This window comes from Salmo salar, chromosome ssa24 (assembly GCF_905237065.1).
Source record: "Salmo salar chromosome ssa24, Ssal_v3.1, whole genome shotgun sequence".
In the NCBI taxonomy this organism is placed as follows: domain Eukaryota; kingdom Metazoa; phylum Chordata; class Actinopteri; order Salmoniformes; family Salmonidae; genus Salmo; species Salmo salar.
Genome location: NC_059465.1, coordinates 41,174,590 through 41,196,686, shown reverse-complemented (window position 1 = coordinate 41,196,686; position 22,097 = coordinate 41,174,590). Strand labels below are relative to the sequence as shown.

The 22,097-nt window shown below is 44.2% G+C and overlaps 1 protein-coding gene across 1 annotated transcript; it reads right to left on the bottom strand.

Annotated features, from left to right (window-relative positions):
• Positions 1–8,106: 8,106 nt before the first annotated feature.
• Positions 8,107–21,780, bottom strand: LOC123730384 (caldesmon-like). Its single transcript, XM_045706825.1, has 3 exons — positions 21,592–21,780; positions 8,419–9,022; positions 8,107–8,129 (listed from the first exon to the last, which is right to left on the bottom strand). The coding sequence occupies exons 1-3, from the start codon at positions 21,778–21,780 to the stop codon at positions 8,107–8,109; spliced, it is 816 nt and encodes a 271-aa protein (XP_045562781.1).
• Between the last annotated feature and the right edge of the window lie 317 nt (positions 21,781–22,097).

Below are 22,097 nucleotides of genomic sequence, written 5' to 3'. Positions count from 1 at the left end.
ATGAAAGTCATGCCAGTATAGTATTGGAGTGAAGAGTGTTTTTGTAGTCTATGAAAGTCATGCCAGTATAGTCTTGGAGTGCATTGTTTTTGTAGTCTATGAAAGTCATGCCAGTATAGTCTTGGAGTGCAGTGTTTTTGTAGTCTATGAAAGTCATGCCAGTATAGTCTTGGAGTGAGGAGTGTTTTTGTAGTCTATGAAAGTCATGCCAGTATAGTCTTGGAGTGCGGAGTGTTTTTGTTGTCTGTGAAAGTCATGCCAGTATAGTCTCGGAGTGAGTAAGTGAGTACGACTTGAGTAAGTCTTGAGTAAGTCTAAAAGTGTTTGGTTTAAAATATACTTAAGTATCAAACGTAAATGTACAAGTATAAATAATTTCAAATTCCTTTTATTAAGCAAAGCAGACGGACACATTTTATACTTTTACATTTTTTATTTACAGATAGCCAGGGGTACACTCTAACACGCAGACATAATTTACAAACGAAGCGTTTGTGTTTAGTGAGTCCGCCAGATCAGAGGCAGTAGGGATGACCAGGGATGTTCTCTTGATAAGTGTGTGAATTGGACCATTTTCCTGTCAAAATGTAACGAGTACTTTTGGGTGTCAGGGAAAATGTATGGAGTATAAGGTACATCATTTTCTTCAGGAATGTAGTGAAGTAAAAATAAAAGTTGTCAAAAATATAAATAGTAAAGTACAGATACCACAAAAAACTACTTAAGCAATACTTGAAAGTATTTTTACTTAAGGACTTTACACTACTGGGCATGTATGAGCGAGCTGAGTAACGGTGGTGGATATTGGAAGAGATATTCGGATTCAATCTTGAACATCCATCTTCTGTCCGCTCTTCACTACTCCTTTTCTGCTTTTCTGCTTTTTCCCCTTCATTATCATTCAACATCCCCCTTTCTCTGTTTCACATCTCTCGTCCTAATTTGTCATCACTGTTTCTGAGCATGTGCTTTGCAGAACTTTATTTTTCAGATTGGTGAAAAACACCATGGCATTTCGTATCTATGATTTTTAGATTACAGCTTTGCTTTCAATATTTTGGAGAAATGTAATGCCATAGAATGATTCTAATACAATACCCATGTCACTGAAAGATGTAATGTTCTTTTAAACAGCTGCAGTATTCTTCACCCTTCCTCACATCCTCCTCCACTCTGGTTTTTGTTTCTTGAACACTTTCTCCCTCACCACCAGGCAACTGGACTTATTTTGGATGGAGTGAACCTCAGAGTGAACCACAGGCTGAACCTCAGAGTGAACCTCAGAGTGAACCTCAGAGTGAACCGCAGAGTGAACCTCAGAGTGAACCGCAGAGTGAACCGCAGAGTGAACCTCAGAGTGAACCTCAGAGTGAACCTCAGAGTGAACCGCAGGCTGAACCTCAGAGTGAACCTCAGAGTGAACCTCAGAGTGAACCTCAGAGTGAACCTCAGAGTGAACCACAGAGTGAACCGCAGGCTGAACCTCAGAGTGAACCTCAGAGTGAACCGCAGTGTGAACCTCAGAGTGAACCTCAGAGTGAACCTCAGAGTGAACCTCAGAGTGAACCTCAGAGTGAACCGCAGAGTGAACCTCAGAGTGAACCGCAGAGTGAACCTCAGAGTGAACCTCAGAGTGAACCTCAGAGAATGTACTTCACCTGCCTTTATCTGCTGTTTGTATTCCTCCTATTTCATTCAGTTGATCTGTTACTTTGGCAGCCTGTCCTTCTCTTTACTCTTGTTACCAGTGCATGTTCTGGTCTGTTTCAGCCAACAAGGACTTTCATGCCATGACATCTGTGTCTATCTTAGTCTCTGTCTTTCAGTCTCTCTCTCACTCTCTCTCTTTCTTTCTCTCTTTCTCTGTCTCTTTCGCTCTCTCTCTTTTTTTCTGTCTCTCTTGTGGGGTTTCTCTCTTTTTCTCTCTCTCTCTCTCTTTTTTATCTCTCTCTCTCTCTCTCTCTCTCTCTCTCTCTCTCTCTCTTTCTTTCTTTCTCGGTCTCTCTCTCTCTCTCTCTCTCTCTCTCTCTCCATCCTCCCTCTCTCTCTCCCTCTCTCTTTCTTTCTTTCTTTCTCGGTTCTCTCTCTCTCTCTCTCTCTCTCTCTCTCTCTCTCTCTCTCTCTCTCTCTCTCTAATGTGTCTTTTCAATAATACATGTGCTGCTGTTCTTTTGCCTGGTTGAATAACTAGAAGAGAATGAAAGAGTTGTTTTAGTACAGACTGTCTGTGCTGGTTCTCTGTTAGTTGTCCACTAGGTGAGCTCTAGGCTCTCACTTTTTAAACCTCCTGCCTGCCAGGTGTACAACTCACTGTCAAACAAACTTTTCATCGTTCTTCTGCCTGTGGTGTCTTTCATTATTCACATTTGCAGTTTTTCTCTGATTGCTCAGGCACCATCTTTAAAACTATAGGCTATTTTTGCAAAATTCTACATTCTAACCACAAAACCTTACACGAAACCAGCAAAATGGTATACATCTTGCAAAAATAAACAATTCTTGCAAAACTCTTCAAACTCTTAAAAAAAAAAAAAAGTTTTTGCGTCAATACAGTACACACAAACCATCATTTGAATAAGCACAGGAAGCACCAACTAGGCACTGATAGTATAAATGAAAAACACTTGTGGCTTTTGCTTTTTCTGAGTGCAGGGCAAAGCAGTTTGCAATAAAGTTTTGTCATACATGTAATAAACATACATACACACAGGTATCCAAATGTGTAAAGTATGAATGTGTAATCCGAACAAAACACTCTAACAATACAAATAAAAGTTGTTGTCTTGACGAAGGCAGCGTGGAAGGTATTGCTGGAGTGCCGTATCCTGGCCTGGCATGACCCTTGATCGATGTCTCCACAAGCCTCTTCCATTGCCTGTAGAAGGGCTATGCATTGGTGGGGCTGGCGATCATACACCTTCCAACGCCATGCAGAGAAGAATTCTTCAATAGGATTCAACAGCGGAGAGTATGGGGAAGATTGAGTGTGATGAAAAGTGGTTGACCTGTGAACCAATTGCAGACCACAGCAGCCCGGTGGAAACTAACATTGTCTCAGATGATACCGTACCTGGGCTGCTCTGGCCCCTGGTCATTAAGGATTAGTCTGTTGTGCAGGGTGTCCAGACATGTGATAATGTGTGCAGTGTTGATGGGCCTAGGATTGCATGATGGTGAAGGATGCCGTTTTGACTAATAGCCGCATACATTGTTATGTTGCCACTACATTGTCCCGGGACGTTAGATGATAGCACGGTGTCTGATGATATTTCTCCCGCGGCGCCTTGTTTTTGCAAGGTTGAAACCTGCCTCGTCCACATACATTAGCTCATGATGAACTGCATCTGCTTCTAGCTCCATGACTCTCTGAAAGAGACAAGACAAAACAATGTAGCACAGTAGGAAAAGACAGTGGTCAGTCAATATGATGTAGCACCATACACTTCCAGATCCAGTACAATGATAGGATAGTATAACTTACCTGCACATATTCATATCTCAGTTGTTTTACACGGTCTGAGTTTCTTTCGAAAGGGACTCTGTACAGCTGCTTCATCATAATTTTATTGTGTTTCAGTAGACGAGACGTTTTGGTAAATGGTGTTATCTGCCATTATCTGGTCCTGCAGTTCTCTGAGTCTGATGCGGTTATTTGCCATGACCATATTTACAGTGTGGGTCTTCTGCTCTGAGGTGAACAGTCAACCTCTTCCACCAGATACTGGTTTTCTTGCAGTTCTGTAAAAACATTTGAATGGTTTTAGTGATAGATCCTTCTCATTATGAAAGTACAGTACATATTACTGTGTCAGTAAGACTACAGCACTTTCGAAATATCCGGATGATACCTGCAACAGCATAGCGGCACAGATTTGGTTGAACCCGTTTCCCAGCCTCCCTCATGCTCATCCCATGGTTGACAACATGGTCAACCACAGTCACTCTGATTTCATCAGTTATTGTTTTCCTGACTCCCCTTCCTCTTCCTCATCCTCTCATTCTTTCCTGTCCTACTTCACCTCTTCATCCTCCTCCTCTTACTTCTTTACCTCCTCCTCCTCGTCCTCCTCTTCCTCCTCCTCGTCCTCCTCTAGTTCTCACCCCTCTTACTCTCTGTCCAATATTGGTCTCCAATGTTGTCCAAACCAAATGTTTACCTGTGGCCTATTTATAGTGCTCTAGCTCTGATTTGTAAGTGAACTCATTATCTAAAAGTGTTTTCAGATGTGTCAATGTGGAAAGGCAATTGGCGAAATAGTGTAGCAATGTAAAGACCAACGTTTACAGTTTTGCTAGAAGTGTGTTATTAAATTGCAAACTTAGTGTAAAGCAGTGAGTTGTGTTTACAGTTTTGCTAGAATTGTGTTATAAAATTACAAACTGAGTGTAAAGCAGAGAACGTGCATTCAGTTTGGCACACTTGGTAAATGCATTGGCTACAAGTGTTAATGGTTTCAGAGATAGTGCTTCAAGAATCACTGTTAGTGTTTAAGCATTCAGAAAAAACTGTAATCCTCGCTGACCTAAAAGACTGACCGAAAAATCTAACCCAGAATAAAAATAATGAAATAAATGTTTGTCATCTTATCCCATTAATTAAGCCATTGTTTCATAAATCCCATCCAATATTGAGAAAGTTAATCATTATGAATTTAACACAGCACTTAATCTACATCACATCAGCCCTCCGGCTCAACTAGAATATGTTTTTTTTTCATATGGCGTTTGATTCAGAACATTTCAATTAGAACATTTCAATTAGAAGCACTGTGCACCATCATAAACATTTATCATTGTATGGCACATATGATTTCATCATTTGGGGAGAAAAGGGGAGTGAAGTTGGCCGCTACTGTTATTATTTTGGCATAATAATGAGATTATTAATTTAATAAACATAATTTATATTCCCATTCAGACCTCCACTGTGCTCTCTATTCTCAACAAATCCTCAGTGTTACCGATGGGGTTTGATAGTTAATAATTGTAGTAATAATAATATAATACAAATAATAATAACCATATAATAATAACTAATAATAATAAAACATAATTATTCTACTAATAATAGAACCACTTTCCTTGAAAAGCAAGTTGCTAATTGGCTTGTTACCCAACTGTCATGGCTGCCTGTCTAATTAATTGGCTAGCAGTTTTTATAAATGTTTCGCATTCTTAAAAAAAACAACGACGAGAAACAGTCCTGTAAGGTACACAACTACACAAGGAACAACTACCCACAAAAACCCATGAAAAACACCCCTACTAAATAGGACCTTCAATTAGAGGCAACGAGAAACAGCTGCCTCCAATTGAAGGTCAAACCAATAAACTAAGCATAGAAATAGATAAACTAGACACAGACATAGAAATAGACTAACATAGAACATTGCCCAACAAACCCCGAAACACATTAAACAAACACCCCCTGCCACGTCCTGACCAAACTACAATAACAAATAACCTCTTTACTGGTCAGGACGTGACAGGAACATTACTTCCTGTTGCGGCTAATGTTAGAGCCCTTACACATTTAGTGGCTGGGAATTTAACTAACTTTACTGAAGGGACACTTAAAGCAGTTTTCCACTTGCCTGATTTAATAATCTTAACCTTGGTTCTTGAAATGTTTTTTTATTTAATTGTATTTGTTTACCTTGTGCTCTGTTTGAGAGGCTTAGTGATATGCAACCGGTTGCCAGGTATCGTTATTGACTGGTGGTTGGAATTGTAAATTATGTCCGTAAAAGAAAATATGATTGGTTCTAAAATACTTCAAAGGGGATTAATTTTGGTGCATGGGCATAACAAAAAAAACACAGCCTTAGATAGATGTGTTGATATATGTTGTGAGAACATATATTTAATAGCTCTTCCCACAGAATTGATGGTTATTGGCTTGAATGACGTTACTATAGTACATTAAAAATTGGATTCTGGTTTAAGGAAAACACAAAACATCACCACCACACACATGCATACAAATTCACTCCAACATTTTAATTTCTGTCCTTTTTGTTTTGCTATTCATTTAATTGTACATCACATTATCTTCTTTGAGAATGTATTTCCTGTCTCACTAATCATTTGGTTTTCTTTTTTGTTCTTTTTCACGATTTTCCATTCCTCCCTGCATCATCTCTCATCTCTCATAGACGGTCCAACAGTAAGAACAGAGTCAGGATAATCCCAGTAGACTCAGGTATGGGTGTGGAGGACTGGGAGAGCCAATACAAGATGTCAGAGAGTGGAGTCCTGGATGACTACCTGGAACCGGAGCAGAAGGAGTGAGAGGATGAAGACCATTATTTACCATATCAGCAGTGAGCCTGGAGGAGGGGCCAAAAGCTCCAGGTTCTACCGGACGATGGAGTGTGATGCCATGTCTCCTGAGGAGGTAGATGCCACTGGCAGGCGGAGGAAGCGTGACTTCGGCAGCAGAGAGGCGCGCCTGGTCTATAAAGAAGCCAACAGCTTCGAGGACGAGACCTCTCCTCCTGGGATTGATATCAACACCTATCAACACCTACCATTAAGGCATCTCTGTCAGCAGTTAAACATCGAGGAGGGGCTCCTGTACAGGACCAGGATGTGGGCCAAGACCTCTCTGGGGGACACACACTGGAGGACTATGAAGCCTTCCAGGAAGAGGAGACCGACCACAGAGGAGGCAACCAGGTTCGGAGGCAGGAGTGAGTACGACTTGGTGGGGTTTGATGAGATGCAGTCCCTGGGGTACGAGGGAGAACTGGATGACCTGACGTTTCTGGATAGTGATGTCACCTATGACTATGAAAGCTACTACTACCCAGAGGGGTACACGTCCCCGTACGGAGGACAAGGCTACCATCCAGGACATGTTGGACCAGATCCCATGTTGTCTCCAGTGGAGGAACTTTAGAACCTGGTCCACTCTGTGTCTGAGTATCTTCATTGTAGCTGACAAGGCAGAGGAGATCAGCAAATATGGATCGCTGCCTAAATCGACTAACTGGAGGAAGCTCCCAGCATTGCCAATACCCGGAGCGAAACCACCACAGACCGAGGAGGTTAAGACTGAGGAAGCAAAGACAAAGGAGGCTAAGAGCGAAGATGACAAACCAGACAAAGTTAGAGTACACAGCAGTTGAGCACAGTATTACTGGGATGAAGAATGCAATGAGTTCAATGACTTCGTTGTTAAGCTCCATCACAGGTTCCAAGGCAACTGCCGAAGCAACTAAAGCGTTTAATACTGCAGCTCCATCCACCTCCTCAGTCCCTCCACAGGCCGAGTCTGGCATCACCAAACTATCCTTCATCCCCAAGCCTACTGGCTCTACTCCCCAAATTGCAGTCGTTTCATCTTCATCTCAGGTGCCGCCATCTACCTCTTTTGTTGACTCAATGCTAGGATGGCTTAGCCCCTCGAGGCTTGAATAGGCAGTGAAGGCCAAACTAAGCACTAACCAGACTTCATCAATGTTTGGCTCAATGCTAGGAAGGGTTAGTCCACTGAGTCCATCAACACCCCAAGAGGCACAAGGCACTGAAAGCCAAACTCAGGAGGCCCAGCTTAAACGACGAGCCTCAATCAGTTCAGACTTACCACTGACTCAGCACTAGCAAACTCTATCAAAGGTGCAATTGACATCTCCTCAAAACCCTATGAGAGGTTAACGGAGATGCCACCCGAGAATGAGGCAATGTCCTTATCGAAGAGAACACCATCAGTTGTTGCTCCGTTACCAGAAATGTCTAATCGCCATGGATCTGTTGATCTGTCCTTCAAATTTGTGTCCCCGGAAACTCAGGGACAGCAACCATCCCAGTTATGTTTTCCAACCCTTGTTGGACACACTGGATATTCCAACCGTTGAAAGACACACTGGATATGAACCCAAAACCATCCCCCCCAACTGTCTAATATAAAAGCTGAAGTGCCATCCGAGAATCTGTGTACTGAGGCAATGTCTTTATTGAACAGAACTGAAGCAATGTGTTTATAGAACAGAACTGAGCAATGTATTTTTTAACAGAACTGAGGAAATGTCTTGAACAGAAGACCGTCAACTGTTCATCTTTTGAAGGAAATGTCTCATCAACATGAATCTGTTAACCTGACCGTTAAAGTTGAGTCACCAGAAATTCTGAGACAACAACCACCACAGTTACGTCAAGGGGCAATCTGAAGAGACTGAGACCAGCAAGACTGGAGTGATGTCACTGGTAAAGACCAAGATATTGTCAGGAAAGACTCTGTTGGTGTTCCAGTTAGTGGACCAGCTTCAAGCCACAAAACAGGCGCAAACACAGCAGGTACCCCCCAGTTCTGTTTTACGGCAGCCAACTGCTGTCTCTGCTTCAGTGCTTGCCAGAGAACATTCCCTGCCAAATCAATCCATGAGAGTATTGCAGCCCTCAGCTCCTCAGCCTTACCAGACAGCATCAGCTCCTCCTCAACCTTAGCAGACATCCTCAACTCCTCAACCTTACCAGACTGCCTCTCCTCCTCAGCCTTACCAGACTGCCTCTCCTCCTCAGCCTTACCAGACTGCCCCTCTTCCTCAGCCTTACCAGACAGCATCAGCTCCTCCTCAGCCTTACCAGACTGCCTCTCCTCCTCAGCCTTAACAGACAGCATCAGCTCCTCCTCAGCCTTACCAGACTGCCTCTCCTCCTCAGCCTTACCAGGCTGCCTCTCCTCCCCAGCCTTACCAGACTGCATCTCCTCCTCCTCAGCCTTACCAGACTGCCTCTCCTCCTCAGCCTTACCAGGCTGCCTCTCCTCCTCAGCCTTACCAGACTGCCTCTCCTCCTCAGCCTTACCAGACTGCCTCTCCTCCTCAGCCTTACCAGACTGCAACTCCTCCTCAGCCTTACCAGACTGCCTCTCCTCCTCAGCCTTACCAGAAAGCCTCTCCTCCTCAGCCTTACCAGACTGCCTCTCCTCCTCAGCCTTACCAGACTGCTTCTCCTCCTCAGCCTTACCAGACTGCCTCTCCTCCTCAGCCTTACCAGAAAGCCCCAGCTCCAGCAAATGCTATAAAATCTACATTAAATATGTATCCTAAGTCAACTCAGAAGACACTTGTGAGACAAGCTGAGGGATTTACAAATCTTGACTATGCAGATGCAATGGCACTGGTGAAAGCTAGACCAATGAGCGCTGCTAGAGTTCAGAAGAATGCTGTCAGCATTCATTTGATTGTAGAACCACCTACACTTGTGGAGCAACCTACTGTTCCAAGGCAAAAAAAACCCCACCTCAGTCTACTGGACGAATGCTGCCTCATATTCCAGATTACGAAACGGCCTCTGCACCAGCAAACACCATTAAGGCTCTTTGGATATGTCCCCAAAGCCAATCCAGATACAAGTTGAAGTTAACACTGAGCCCTCTTGGACGGGAGTAATGCCACTGGTTAAAAGCAGGTCCACCATCACCAGGATAGAGTCTATTGGTGTTCATTTGATTATGGAACCACCTTCTCAGCAACGACAACATCAACAGCAGATATTGACACAGTCACACTCTACAGCTCAAGCCCTAGCACAGCAGAAGGAAAGACCAGGCATGCATGGAGTCCACACAACAGAACCTCTATGTCAGCAGATCCCTACACACCACAGAAATGGGGTTCTGTCACTTCCAAGGCAACCAAACAAAGACTACCAACCCCGCAATACACCTATTGACTTCTCTGCCAAACATAATCTACCCCAAAACTGTGACCACTCATTACACTGTATTGGACGATGGGCAGCTATGGATTTCGCCAATGTAAATAAAGAAATGTTTGAGAGGGGTTGTTGAGTGTGGAGATTAAAGATGACAGACCTATAATCAGAACTGATCAAGGAGTAAAATATCTTTCCTCTTTAAGGGTTTTCATCTCCTCATTGGATAATCAGTCCACACCTCCAGCCTCTCATAGTGAGGTCAGACCAGCTGCCCCAGTTTCTCTAGATCAGAAACCATTGCTTTCTATAGAAAGCCTGTAATCGAACCCACAAATGCTGATGCTCCAGATACTCAACTAGTCTAAAGAAGGAGCGTTTTATTACTTTTTTAATCAGAACAACAGTTTTCAGCTGTGGTAACAAAATTGCAAAAGGGTTTTCTAATGATCAATTAGCCTTTCAAAATGATAAACTTGGATTAGCTAACACAACGTGCCATTGGAACACAGGAGTGATGGTTGCTGATAATGGGCCTCTTTATCCCTATGTAGATATTCCATAAACAATCGGCTGTTTCCAGCTACAATAGACATTTACAACATTAATAATGTCTACACTGTATTTATGATCAATTTGATGTTATTTTAATGGACATAAAATAGATTTTTCTTTCAAAAACAAGTACATTTCTAGGTGACCCCAAAGTTTTGAATGGCAGTTATATATATATATATACTGCTCAAAAAAATAAAGGGAACACTTCAACAACACATCCTAGATCTGAATGAAAGAAATAATCTTATTAAATACTTTTTTCTTTACATAGTTGAATGTGCTGACAACAAAATCACACAAAAATAATCAATGGAAATCCAATTTATCAACCCATGGAGGTCTGGATTTGGAGTCACACTCAAAATTAAAGTGGAAAACCACACTACAGGCTGATCCAACTTTGATGTAATGTCCTTAAAACAAGTCAAAATGAGGCTCAGTAGTGTGTGTGGCCTCCACGTGCCTGTATGACCTCCCTACAACGCCTGGGCATGCTCCTGATGAGGTGGCGGATGGTCTCCTGAGGGATCTCCTCCCAGACCTGGACTAAAGCATCCGCCAACTCCTGGACAGTCTGTGGTGCAACGTGGCGTTGGTGGATGGAGCGAGACATGATGTCCCAGATGTGCTCAATTGGATTCAGGTCTGGGGAACAGGCGGGCCAGTCCATAGCATCAATGCCTTCCTCTTGCAGGAACTGCTGACACACTCCAGCCACATGAGGTCTAGCATTGTCTTGCATTAGGAGGAACCCAGGGCCAACCGCACCAGCATATGGTCTCACAAGGGGTCTGAGGATCTCATCTCGGTACCTAATGGCAGTCAGGCTACCTCTGGCGAGCACATAGAGGGCTGTGCGGCCCCCCAAAGAAATGCCACCCCACACCATGACTGACCCACCGCCAAACCGGTCATGCTGGGGGATGTTGCAGGCAGCAGAACGTTCTCCACGGCGTCTCCAGACTCTGTCACGTCTGTCACGTGCTCAGTGTGAACTTGCTTTCATCTGTGAAGAGCAGAGGGCGCCAGTGGCAAATTTGCCAATCTTGGTGTTCTCTGGCAAATGCCAAACGTCCTGCACGGTGTTGGGCTGTAAGCACAACCCCCACCTGTGGACGTTGGGCCCTCATACCACCCTCATGGAGTCTGTTTCTGACCGTTTGAGCAGACGCATGCACATTTGTGGCCTGCTGGAGGTCATTTTGCAGGGCTCTGGCAGTGCTTCTCCTGCTCCTCCTTGCACAAAAGCGGAGGTAGCGGTCCTGCTGCTGGGTTGTTGGCCTCCTCCACGTCTCCTGATGTACTGGCCTGTCTCCTGGTAGCGCCTCCATGCTCTGGACACTACGCTGACAGACACAGCAAACCTTCTTGCAACAGCTCGCATTGATGTGCCATCCTGGATGAGCTGCACTACCTGAGCCACTTGTGTGGGTTGTAGACTCCGTCTCATGCTACCACTAGAGTGAAAGCACCGCCAGCATTCAAAAGTGACCAAAACATCAGCCAGGAAGCATAGGAACTGAGAAGTGGTCTGTGGTCCCCACCTGCAGAACCACTCCTTTATTGGGGGTGTCTTGCTAATTGCCTATAATTTCCACCTTTTGTCTATTCCATTTGCACAACAGCATGTGAAATTTATTGTCAATCAGTGTTGCTTCCTAAGTGGACAGTTTGATTTCACAGAAGTGTGATTGACTTGGAGTTACATTGTGTTGTTTAAGTGTTCCCTTTATTTTTTTGAGCAGTGTATATACACAGAGTGAGGGAAAAAGTATTTGATCCCCTGCTGATTTTGTACGTTTGCCCACTGACAAAGAAATGATCAGTCTATAATTTTAATGGTAGGTTTATTTGAACAGTGAGAGAGAGAATAACAACAAAAAAATCCAGAAAAACGCATGTCAGAAATGTTATAAAATGATTTGCATTTTAATGAGGGGAAATAAGTATTTGACCCCTCTGCAAAACATGACTTAGTACTAGGTGGCAAAACCCTTGTTGGCAATCACAGAGGTCAGACGTTTCTTGTAGTTGGCCACCAGGTTTGCACACATAACAGGAGGGATTTTGTCCCACTCCTCTTTGCAGATCTTCCCCACGTCATTAAAGTTTTGAGGCTGACAATTGGCAACTCGAACCTTCAGCTCCCTCCACAGATTTTCTATGGGATTAAGGTCTGGAGACTGGCTCGGCCACTCCAGGACCTTAATGTGCTTCTTCTTGAGCCACTCCTTTGTTGCCTTGGCCGTGTGTTTTGGGTCATTGTCATGCTGGAATACCCATCCACGACCCATTTTCAATGCCCTGGCTGAGGGAAGGAGGTTCTCTCCCAAGATTTGACGGTACTTGGCCCCGTCCATCGTCCCTTTGATGCGGTGAAGTTGTCCTGTCCCCTTAGCAGAAAAACACCCCCAAAACATAATGTTTCCACCTCCATGTTTGACGGTGGGGATGGTGTTCTTGGGGTCATAGGCAGCATTCCTCCTCCAAACACGGTGAGTTGAGTTGATGCCAAAGAGCTCCATTTTGGTCTCATCTGACCACAACACTTTCACCCAGATGTCCTCTGAATCATTCAGATGTTCATTGGAAAACTTCAGACAGGCATGTATATGTGCTTTCTTGAGCAGGGGGACCTTGCGGGCACTGCAGGATTTCAGTCCTTCACGGCGTAGTGTGTTACCAATTGTTTTCTTAGTGACTATGGTCCCAGTTGCCTTGAGATCATTGACAAGATCCTCCCGTGTAGTTGTGGGCTGATTCCTCACCGTTCTCATGATCATTGCAACTCCACGAGGTGAGATCTTGCATGGAGGGAAATTGACAGTTCTTTTCTGTTTCTTCCATTTGCGAATAATCGCACCAACTGTTGTCACCTTCTCACCAAGATGCTTGGCGATGGTCTTGTAGTCCATTCCAGCCTTGTGTAGATCTACAATCTTGTCCCTGACATCCTTGGAGAGCTCTTTGGTCTTGGCCATGGTGGAGAGTTTGGAATCTGATTGATTGCTTCTGTGGACAGGTGTCTTTTATACAGGTAACAAGCTGAGATTAGGAGCACTCCCTTTAAGAGTGTGCTCTTTCACTTTCACTCCTGGGGAGTTTACATTGACTGTGGTAGCTCCCATGGAGCGCAAGGACTTTTTATCCTGCAAGACTAGTGAGCGCTCTACCCCTCCTCAGGATGAGACAACTGGAGTCACTCTTCCAAAGACAACCTCATCACGAGAGGAGCCCACAACTATATCACGGGAGGATTCTGTTGTGAGTCAGAAAGACTGTGCTTGAAGTAACAGCCTCAGAGGAAGCAGCATCAGATGTTGAAGTTAAAAAAGGGGTTGTAGTAACCAGTGAACCAGCATCTGAGGATGTGATCACAACTGAAAAGGATATTGCTACTGAGCCCAGTCCTGAACATTCTCCTGAAACTGAGAGTCGAGCACCTAAGGAGGACATTTCAGTCCTAGAGGTTGCTTCACTAGAGGCAGAAGCCCCCAAAGAACAAGACAAAGGAATTTTCCCCATATTTGTTGGCTCCAGTTCAAGTCCACAACAGGCTGGATCATCAATACACGGAGGCATTCTTCCTGGCTCCTCGGATCCAAAAGAAACTCCCGGAGCAGGTTTGTTTTCCATGTTTGGTGGCCCCAGTACTCAGCCTCCAGCTTGAATCAGAGGCCCAACACCAGCACCATCTGGAAGAATGTTTTCTATGTTTGGTGGACCCTCTGCTCAGCCACAACCTGGCCCAAGGGGTCCCCCACCTTAAGAAAAAGGGCTATTTTCCATGTTTGGAGGATCTGCTCCTCAATGCCTAGAGGTCCACCTGGTCCCATGCCTAGAGGTCCACCTGGTCCCAGTCCAAGAGGTCCTCAAATTGGTCCAAGGTGTCAAATGGGTCTAAAATGTCAAGGTTCTATGGGTCTAAGAGGTCAAGGTTCTATGGGTCTAAAAGTTCAAGGTCCTATGGGTCTAAGAGGTCAAAGTCCTATGGGTCTAAGAGGTCAAGGTCCTATGGGTCTAAAAGGTCAAGGTTCTATGGGTCTAAAAGGTCAAGGTCCTATGGGTCTAAGAGGTCAAAGTCCTATGGGTCTAAGAGGTCAAGGTCCTATGGGTCTAAAAGGTCAAGGTTCTATGGGTCTAAAAGGTCAAGGTCCTATGGGTCTAAGAGGTCAAGGTCCTATGGGTCTAAGAGGTCAAGGTTCTATGGGTCTAAGAGGTCAAGGTCCTATGAGTCTAAGAGGTCAAGGTTCTATAGGTCCAAGAGGTCAAGGCCATCCAGGCCCAAGAGGTCCTAAGGGTCCAAGGGGTGCTCCTATCGGTGCTGCCCCTCCAAGAGGCCCTCCAGGTAGGACTTTGGTGGCCCTCCAGCCCCAAGCAGTGGCATCTGGTGGAATGTTCTCTCTGTTCGGTGACCCTCCAGCCCCAGCAGTGACATCTGGAAGAATGTTCTATATGTTTAGTGGACCAAGTCAACAAACACCTCCCAATCAGACCCAATCAGATGCACCACCAGCAGCCTCTGAACCACCAGAGCCAGAGGGTCTGAGGTCTAAAGTCTCCTCCATATTCTCACTTGGTGGAGGAGACGATCAGAGCAAACCTAAGACTAGTGGTTTTGGAATCCTCTGTATGTCATTCATGGATGACAAAAATCCAGACGAACCCAATCCAGAAGAAGTAACTGTTGAAAAGGAAGAGGCTGCCCCTGAGCAGGCATCATCCTCAGAGATAAAATATATCATGGATAAAACTTTGGCTTCAAAGGAGCAGTCCACTGAGGGACAGGTTCAGGAAGATCTACCCCCTGAGTCTACACCTGCTGTGGCAGTGTCAGATGATTCAAGAACTGATGAGAAACTCAAGACAGTATAACTCCATCAATATATTCTCAGCCAGAGGTGGAAGATCTGCCAAAAGCAGATGAATTTACAGAAATGGAACAACTTGCAGGACCTGTTCAATCTACTGTCACTGAGCAACTGATAGACATTGCTCTTTGAAGCTCTTTGAAGCCGATAAGCTCTTTGAAGCCGATCAGCCAATAAAATCAACTGAACTTAAAGTGGAGGATTCAGAACAACAAGTGGAATCTGAGAAATTACCATAATCTGAAACAGTAGTAGAAGCCGATAACCCAGAAGAATTGCAGAACTCCTTGGAATCTGATGTTGTTTCAGTGGAAACAACAGCCGGATCAGAGAAAATTGATTTGGAATCTGAAAGGAGTGCTTTGGAAGCAGATATTTCTGCTGTTGAAACTGAGAAGTCGGTGGAATCAGACAAAGATGCCTTGGAAACAACTATGGACACAGAGAAATCTGCTCTGCCAGAGGTTGAATCAGAAAAGACTAATATAATCTGAGAAAGTAACTCTAGAAGCAGAGAAAGTAACGGAGGAACTGGAAAACCCATGGAATCTGTTCCATCTCTGACTGAGGAGAGACCAGCTGAAATAAACCAGCCTTCAGTAACAGAGCAACCTCAGGGTCCCTGGGCCATCTGGATTTGGTGGCTTCATGTCTGTTTGGTGCCTCTGCTGCCTAAAGCAAACCAACATCTACTGGCAGCTTTTTCTCATCCCCACAGTCCTCATTATTTGGGTCTTCGCCTGCTCCTCCTGCAGCTAGTCAGCCACAGAAAAAAAGCTCCTTCTTCGGTCTGCCAACCAACCTCCCCCACTGAGTCCCTGACTACTGACCTTTTTGGTATGTTTAATAAGGAACCAGAGAAAACAGCAGAAACTCCAAGAACCCACAGGACCTTCTCAAAAGGAGACTGTCTCTGAGAGGTGATGTAAAGGAGAGTTCTGAGGAGGAGAAAGCTGCTCTTCCTTAGGGAGACGTGACCCACAAGGAGCCTGGTGTTGTTACAGGAGAGCCTGATTCTTCAGGAGTTGAGAAAGCCGGACCACCTCCAGCTACAAAGCCTAAGAGCATGTGTGACATCCCTGTCCTGGCTTATTCTGATGGTACTTCATCTCTCAGATCCTTCTTCTCCTCAACACCTTCAACCTCGCCTGCTACAGCCAAGACACCACAGCCACCACAAGATGGCGGCCTCTTCTCTGATTTCAAAGGACTCTCGGTGGGTATATTCCAGGAAGAGAAAGGAGGAACTTCATGTGGCTGCATCTAAGTTTGGGAAAAACTGGGCTTCCCATGGCAGAGTCGCCCTGAACCTCCAAAACCAGAATCCCCTCCTCCTGTGGTCACCACTCAGCCCAGAGCTCAGTGTGCTAGACCTGCTGATGCTGACGATGGTTTCAGCGAACCAGAGGCAGGCAAGCACTCACCAGAGTCCGACGCAAGAGAAGTGACAGTGACACTGATGAGCCAACCGACACCGCCGGTGAAACGGGAAGCATGGACAAGAGCCCGGGGAGCAGCGAGACACTGACAATGCAGTCATGGATGCCCTCAGAGACAATGTCCCTGGCAATGTCCCTATCAGAGGGATCAGATAATCCTCAATTACATATCACCCCTCCTGAGGTGTGATATGTATAGCACACACCCCTTACAGATTCCAACGTAGCACAGCCAATGGACTTACTCATGATGAAGGACCCCACTAAAAGGCTAGTAATGGGTGTATGATAAATGGTTAAGCCATTTATTATGCAATGACATCATAGACGTAGTTAGACTCGTACTGGCCGTTTCCCTCCTCCATTCATCCAAACAACACAGTCCCCTGTGTTTTGTCTACTTGTTGTCTCTGTGTCAGCAGTAGCAAATTCTGTGTCAACCTTCCTTTTCCTTTTCCTGAATGTCTGTGAATTTAGCTTTCATTTCATGATTGATGTTTTCGCACCCATTTGTCAAACACAATGATTTTTCAGATTCTGTCTCGTTAATAATTGAAAGACATTCTGCATACAATACAGTCATTATTTATAAATGCAATCCCTTTAATTAACAAAATTGTAACCAAGGAAACACTGTCATCATAGCCATATAACAAACTAAAAGATAAAACTACAGGCTGGAAAGTAACTATAAATATACAGAGAAGTTAGTTGGCACTTACAGTACAACAGTAATGGCTTCTATGACAGTGATGGAATGCATAAAGAAGCAAACAGTCTTTATTTATTAGCTTTTCACTTGTGCGCCACGCCTCCCCTGCCGTCCCCTAGGCTTCTCTGAGTTATTCTCCTGGCCCAGCCAATTTGTTTATATGAATCGAGCGCATGGAGATTAATGCTGGTGCGGTGCACGCGACACAGTGGTGGCTGGACATGGAAATAAAAGAAACAGAGAGAAGTAATTTGGCCATCGCCCAACGCAAAGTAAATCATGCTGCTGCCTAATGCTCTCAAACACTTCCTCATTAGAACACACACACACACACACACACACACACACACACACACACACACACACACACACACACACACACACACACACACACGTGTGTACACACCACACACACAGACACACACAGACACACACACACACTCTCCCGCATAACAGCAGCTCGCTTTTTAACTCCTGTATTTTTCCTTAGTCGATGCAGATCAAAGCTTGCTTGTTCACACCATGATAGTCCTACCTGTTGTACTCTAATGAGGAATCTCTTCTCTCAGACACTATGTTGCTGAATGAGAGATGCTGAAAGATAGATGCTGTGAAGATTGCTGATGGGTATATACAGTGCATTCGTAAAGTATTCAGACCCCTTCCATTTTTCCACATTTTGTTACGTTACAGCCTTATTCTAAAATGTATTAAATTAAACGTTTTCCTCATCAATCTGCACACAATACTACATCATGACAAAGTGAAAACAGGTTTTAGAATTTTTTGCAAATGTATAAATAAAAATCTAACATAAATACCTTATTTACATAAGTATTCAGACCCTTTGCTATGAGACTCGAAATTGAGCTAAGGTGCATCCTGTTTCCATTGATCATCCTAGAGATGTTTCTACAACTTGATTGTAGTCCACCTGTGGTAAATTCAATTGATTGGACATGATTTGGAAAGGCACACACCTGTCTATATAAGATCCCACAGTAGACAGTGGATGTCAGAGCAGAAATCAAGCCATGAGGTCGAAGAATTGTCCGTAGAGGTCCGAGACAGGATTGTATCTAGGCACAGATCTGGGGAAGGGTACCAAAACATGTATGCAGCATTGAAGGTCCCCAAGAACACAGTGGCCTCCATCATTCTTAAATGGAAGAAGTTTGTAACCACCAAGACTCTTCCTAGAGCTGGCCGCCCGGCCAAATTGAGCAATCGGGGGAGAAGGGCCTTGGTCAGGGAGGTGACCAAGAACCTGATAGTCACTCTGACAGAGCTCTAGAGTTCCTCTGAGGAGATGGGATAAACTTCTAAAAGGACAACGATCTCTGCAGCACTCTACCAATCAGGCCTTTATGGTAGAATGGCCATACGGAAGCCACTCCTCAGTAAAAGGCACATAACAGCCTGCTTTGAGTTTGCCAAAAGGCACCTAAAGGACTCTCAGACCATGAGAAACAAGATTCTCTGGTCTGATGAAAAAAAGATTGAACACTTTGGCCTGAATGCCAAGCGTCACATCTGGAGGAAACCTGGCACCATCCCTACGGTGAAGCATGGTGGTGGCAGGATCATGATGTGGGGATGTTTTTCAGCAGCAGAAAAAGATCTTGGAAAATGTACTAAATATTTTAGGACATTTATGGTTAGGGTTAGGAGTCAGGGTTAGAAGTTAGGGTTAGAAGTTAGGGTTAGGAGTTAGGGTTAGCAGTTAGGGTTAGGGTTAGGAGTCAGGGTTAGAAGTTAGGGTTAGGAGCTAGGGTTAGGAGTCAGGGTTAGGAGTTAGGGTTAGGAGTCAGAATTAGGAGTCAGGGTTAGGAGTCAGGGTTAGGAGTTAGAGTTAGGAGTCAGGGTTAGGGTTAGGGTTAGGAGTCAGGGTTAGGAGTTAGAGTTAGGAGTCAGGGTTAGAAGTCAGGGTTAGGAGTTAGGAGTTAGGGTTAGGAGTCAGGGTTAGGAGTTAGGAGTTAGGGGTTAGGGTTAGGAGTCAGGGTTAGAAGTTAGGGTTAGAAGTTAGGGTTAGGAGTCAGGGTTAGGAGTTAAGAGTTAGGGTTAGGAGTCAGGGTTAGGAGTTAGGGTTAGGAGTCAGGGTTAGGAGTTAGGGTTAGGAGTCAGAGTTAGGGTTAGGGTTAGGAGTTAGGGTTAGGAGTCAGGGTTAGGAGTTAGAGTTAGGAGTCAGGGTTAGAAGTCAGGGTTAGGAGTTAGGAGTTAGGAGTTAGGGTTAGGGTTAGGAGTTAGGGTTAGGAGTCAGGGTTAGGAGTTAGAGTTAGGAGTCAGGGTTAGAAGTCAGGGTTAGGAGTTAGGAGTTAGGAGTCAGGGTTAGGAGTTAGGGTTAGGAGTCAGGGTTAGGAGTCAGGGTTAGGAGTTAGGGTTAGGAGTCAGGGTTAGGAGTCAGGGTTAGGAGTCAGGGTTAGGAGTTAGGGTTAGGAGTCAGGGTTAGGAGTCAGGGTTAGGAGTCAGGGTTAGGAGTCAGGGTTAGGAGTTAGGGTTAGGAGTCAGGGTTAGGAGTTAGGGTTAGGAGTCAGGGTTAGGAGTCAGGGTTAGGAGTCAGGGTTAGGAGTTAGGGTTAGGAGTCAGGGTTAGGAGTCAGGGTTAGAAGTTAGGAGTTAGGGTTATGGTTAGGAGTTAGGGTTAGGGTTAGGAGTCAGGGTTAGGAGTCAGGGTTAGAAGTTAGGGTTAGGGTTAGGAGTAAGGGAAAGGATAAGTAAGTGTTTTTTGTCACATGCTTTGTTTTTAACCCTTACTCCTAACCCTAGTAAAAAATATGAATAGTCACACAGTAAATAACAAATAAAAATAAGTAGTCAAATATAACATGGGTATAAAATAGGGAGTAGAATATAACATGACTATATATAGGGGTGACAGGTAGCCTAGTGGTTAGAATGTTGAGCCAGTAACCGAAAGGTTTGTAGATTGAATCCCAGAGCTGACATGGTATAAATCTGTCGTTCTGCCCCTAAACAAGGCAGTTAACCTACTGTTCCTAGGCCGAAATTGTTCTCAACTGACATGCCTAGTTAAACAAAGGTTAAATAAAAAATAAAAAAAATAGGCAGAAGAATAAAACATGGCCATATACAGGGAGTAGAATATAGCATTGGAGTAGTAAATAACATGGGTATATACAGGGAGTAGAATATGACATGGCTATATACAGGGAGTAGAAAATAGCATTGGAGTAGTAAATAACATGGGTATATACAGGGAGTAGAATATGACATGGCTATATACAGGGAGTAGAAAACAACATTTGAGTAGAAAATAGCATGGGTATATACAGGGAGTAAAACATAACATGGCTATGTACAGGGAGAGGAAAATAACATGGCTGTATACAGGGAGTAGAAAATAACATGGCTATATACAGGGAGTAGAAAATAGCATGGCTATATACAGGGAGTAGAAAATAGCATGGCTATGTTCAGGGAGTAGAAAATAGCATTGGAGTAGATTATAACATGGATATATACAGTGAGTAGAAAGTGACATGGCTATATACTGTATAGGGAGTAGAAAATAGCATTGGAGTAGTAAATAACATGGCTATATACAGGGAGTAGTAAGTAACATGGTTATATACAGGGAGTAGAACATAACATGGCTTTAAACAGGGAGTAGAAAATAACATGGCTATATACAGGGAGTAGGAATAACATGGCTATATACAGGGAGTAGAAAATAACATGGCTATATACAGGGAGTAGAAAATAACATGGCTATGTACAGGGAGAAGAATATAACATGGCTGTATACAGGGAGTAGAAAATAACATGGGTATATACACTATAGGGAGTAGTAAATAACATGACTATATACAGGAAGTAGTAAATACCATGACTATATACAGGAAGTCGTAATTAACATGATTATATACATGAAGTAGTAAATAACATGACTATATACAGAAAGAAGTAAATAACATGACATTATACAGGAAGTAGTAAATAACATGGCTATATTCAGGAAGTAGTAAATAACATGACTATATACAGGAAGTAGTAAATAACATGACTATATACAGGAAGTAGAAAATAAGATGACTGTATACAGGAAGTAATAAATAACATGACTATATACCGGAAGTAGTAAATAACATTACTATATACAGGAAGTAGTAAAGAACATGGCTATATACAGGAAGTAGTAAAGAACATGTCTATATATAGGGAGTAGTTAATTACATGACTACATGCAGGTCTCTCTCTCTCTCTCTCTCTCTCTCTCTCTCTCTCTCTCTCTCTCTCTCTCTCTCTCTCTCTCTCTCTCTCTCTCTCTCTCTCTCTCTCTCTCTCTCTCTCTCTCTCTCTCCTCTCTGCTGTGGGTTGGTTGAGCTTCCCACCTTGCCGGTGGTGGCCGGTTGAGCTTCCCACCATGCCGGTGGTGGCCGGTTGAGCTTCCCACCATGCCGGTGGTGGCCGGTTGAGCTTCCCACCATGCCGGTGGTGGCCGGTTGAGCTTCCCACCATGCCGGTGGTGGCCGGTTGAGCTTCCCACCATGCCGGTGGTGGCCAGTTGAGCTTCCCACCATGCCGGTGGTGGTTGGTTGAGCTTCCCACCATGCCGGTGGTGGTTGGTTGTAATGTAAGTCGTCTGTGAGATCTTCTCCTTTTGATCTGGTGATCATTTCAGAAAATATATTTTCCCTTGAACACCAGTTTACCAGCGGAGATTTTCTCATTTACGTTTTCCTGTCTGGCTTCAGGCTTCGTTGTAGCATTTAGTTTTTTTTTCATTCTGTGCCAAGGAAAAATGAAAAATGATTTAGCTAGAAAAATTGATCTATGCTGATATGCATTGATTCTGGAACCATGTCAGCCTGTCAGACAGCAACAACAAGGCTTTGGC

Coding starts and splice junctions, on each gene's coding strand:
- LOC123730384 (XM_045706825.1), bottom strand. CDS start 21,780: ATGGTGGGAAGCTCAACTGGCCACCACCGGCATGGTGGGAAGCTCAAC. Junction 9,023..21,591: donor AACCGGCCACCACCGGCAAG/GTGGGAAGCTCA, acceptor TAGATTTTATAG/CATTTGCTGGAGCTGGGGCT. Junction 8,130..8,418: donor GGAGGAGCTGATGCTGTCTG/GTAAGGCTGAGG, acceptor TTGTTGTCTCAG/AATTTCTGGTGACTCAACTT.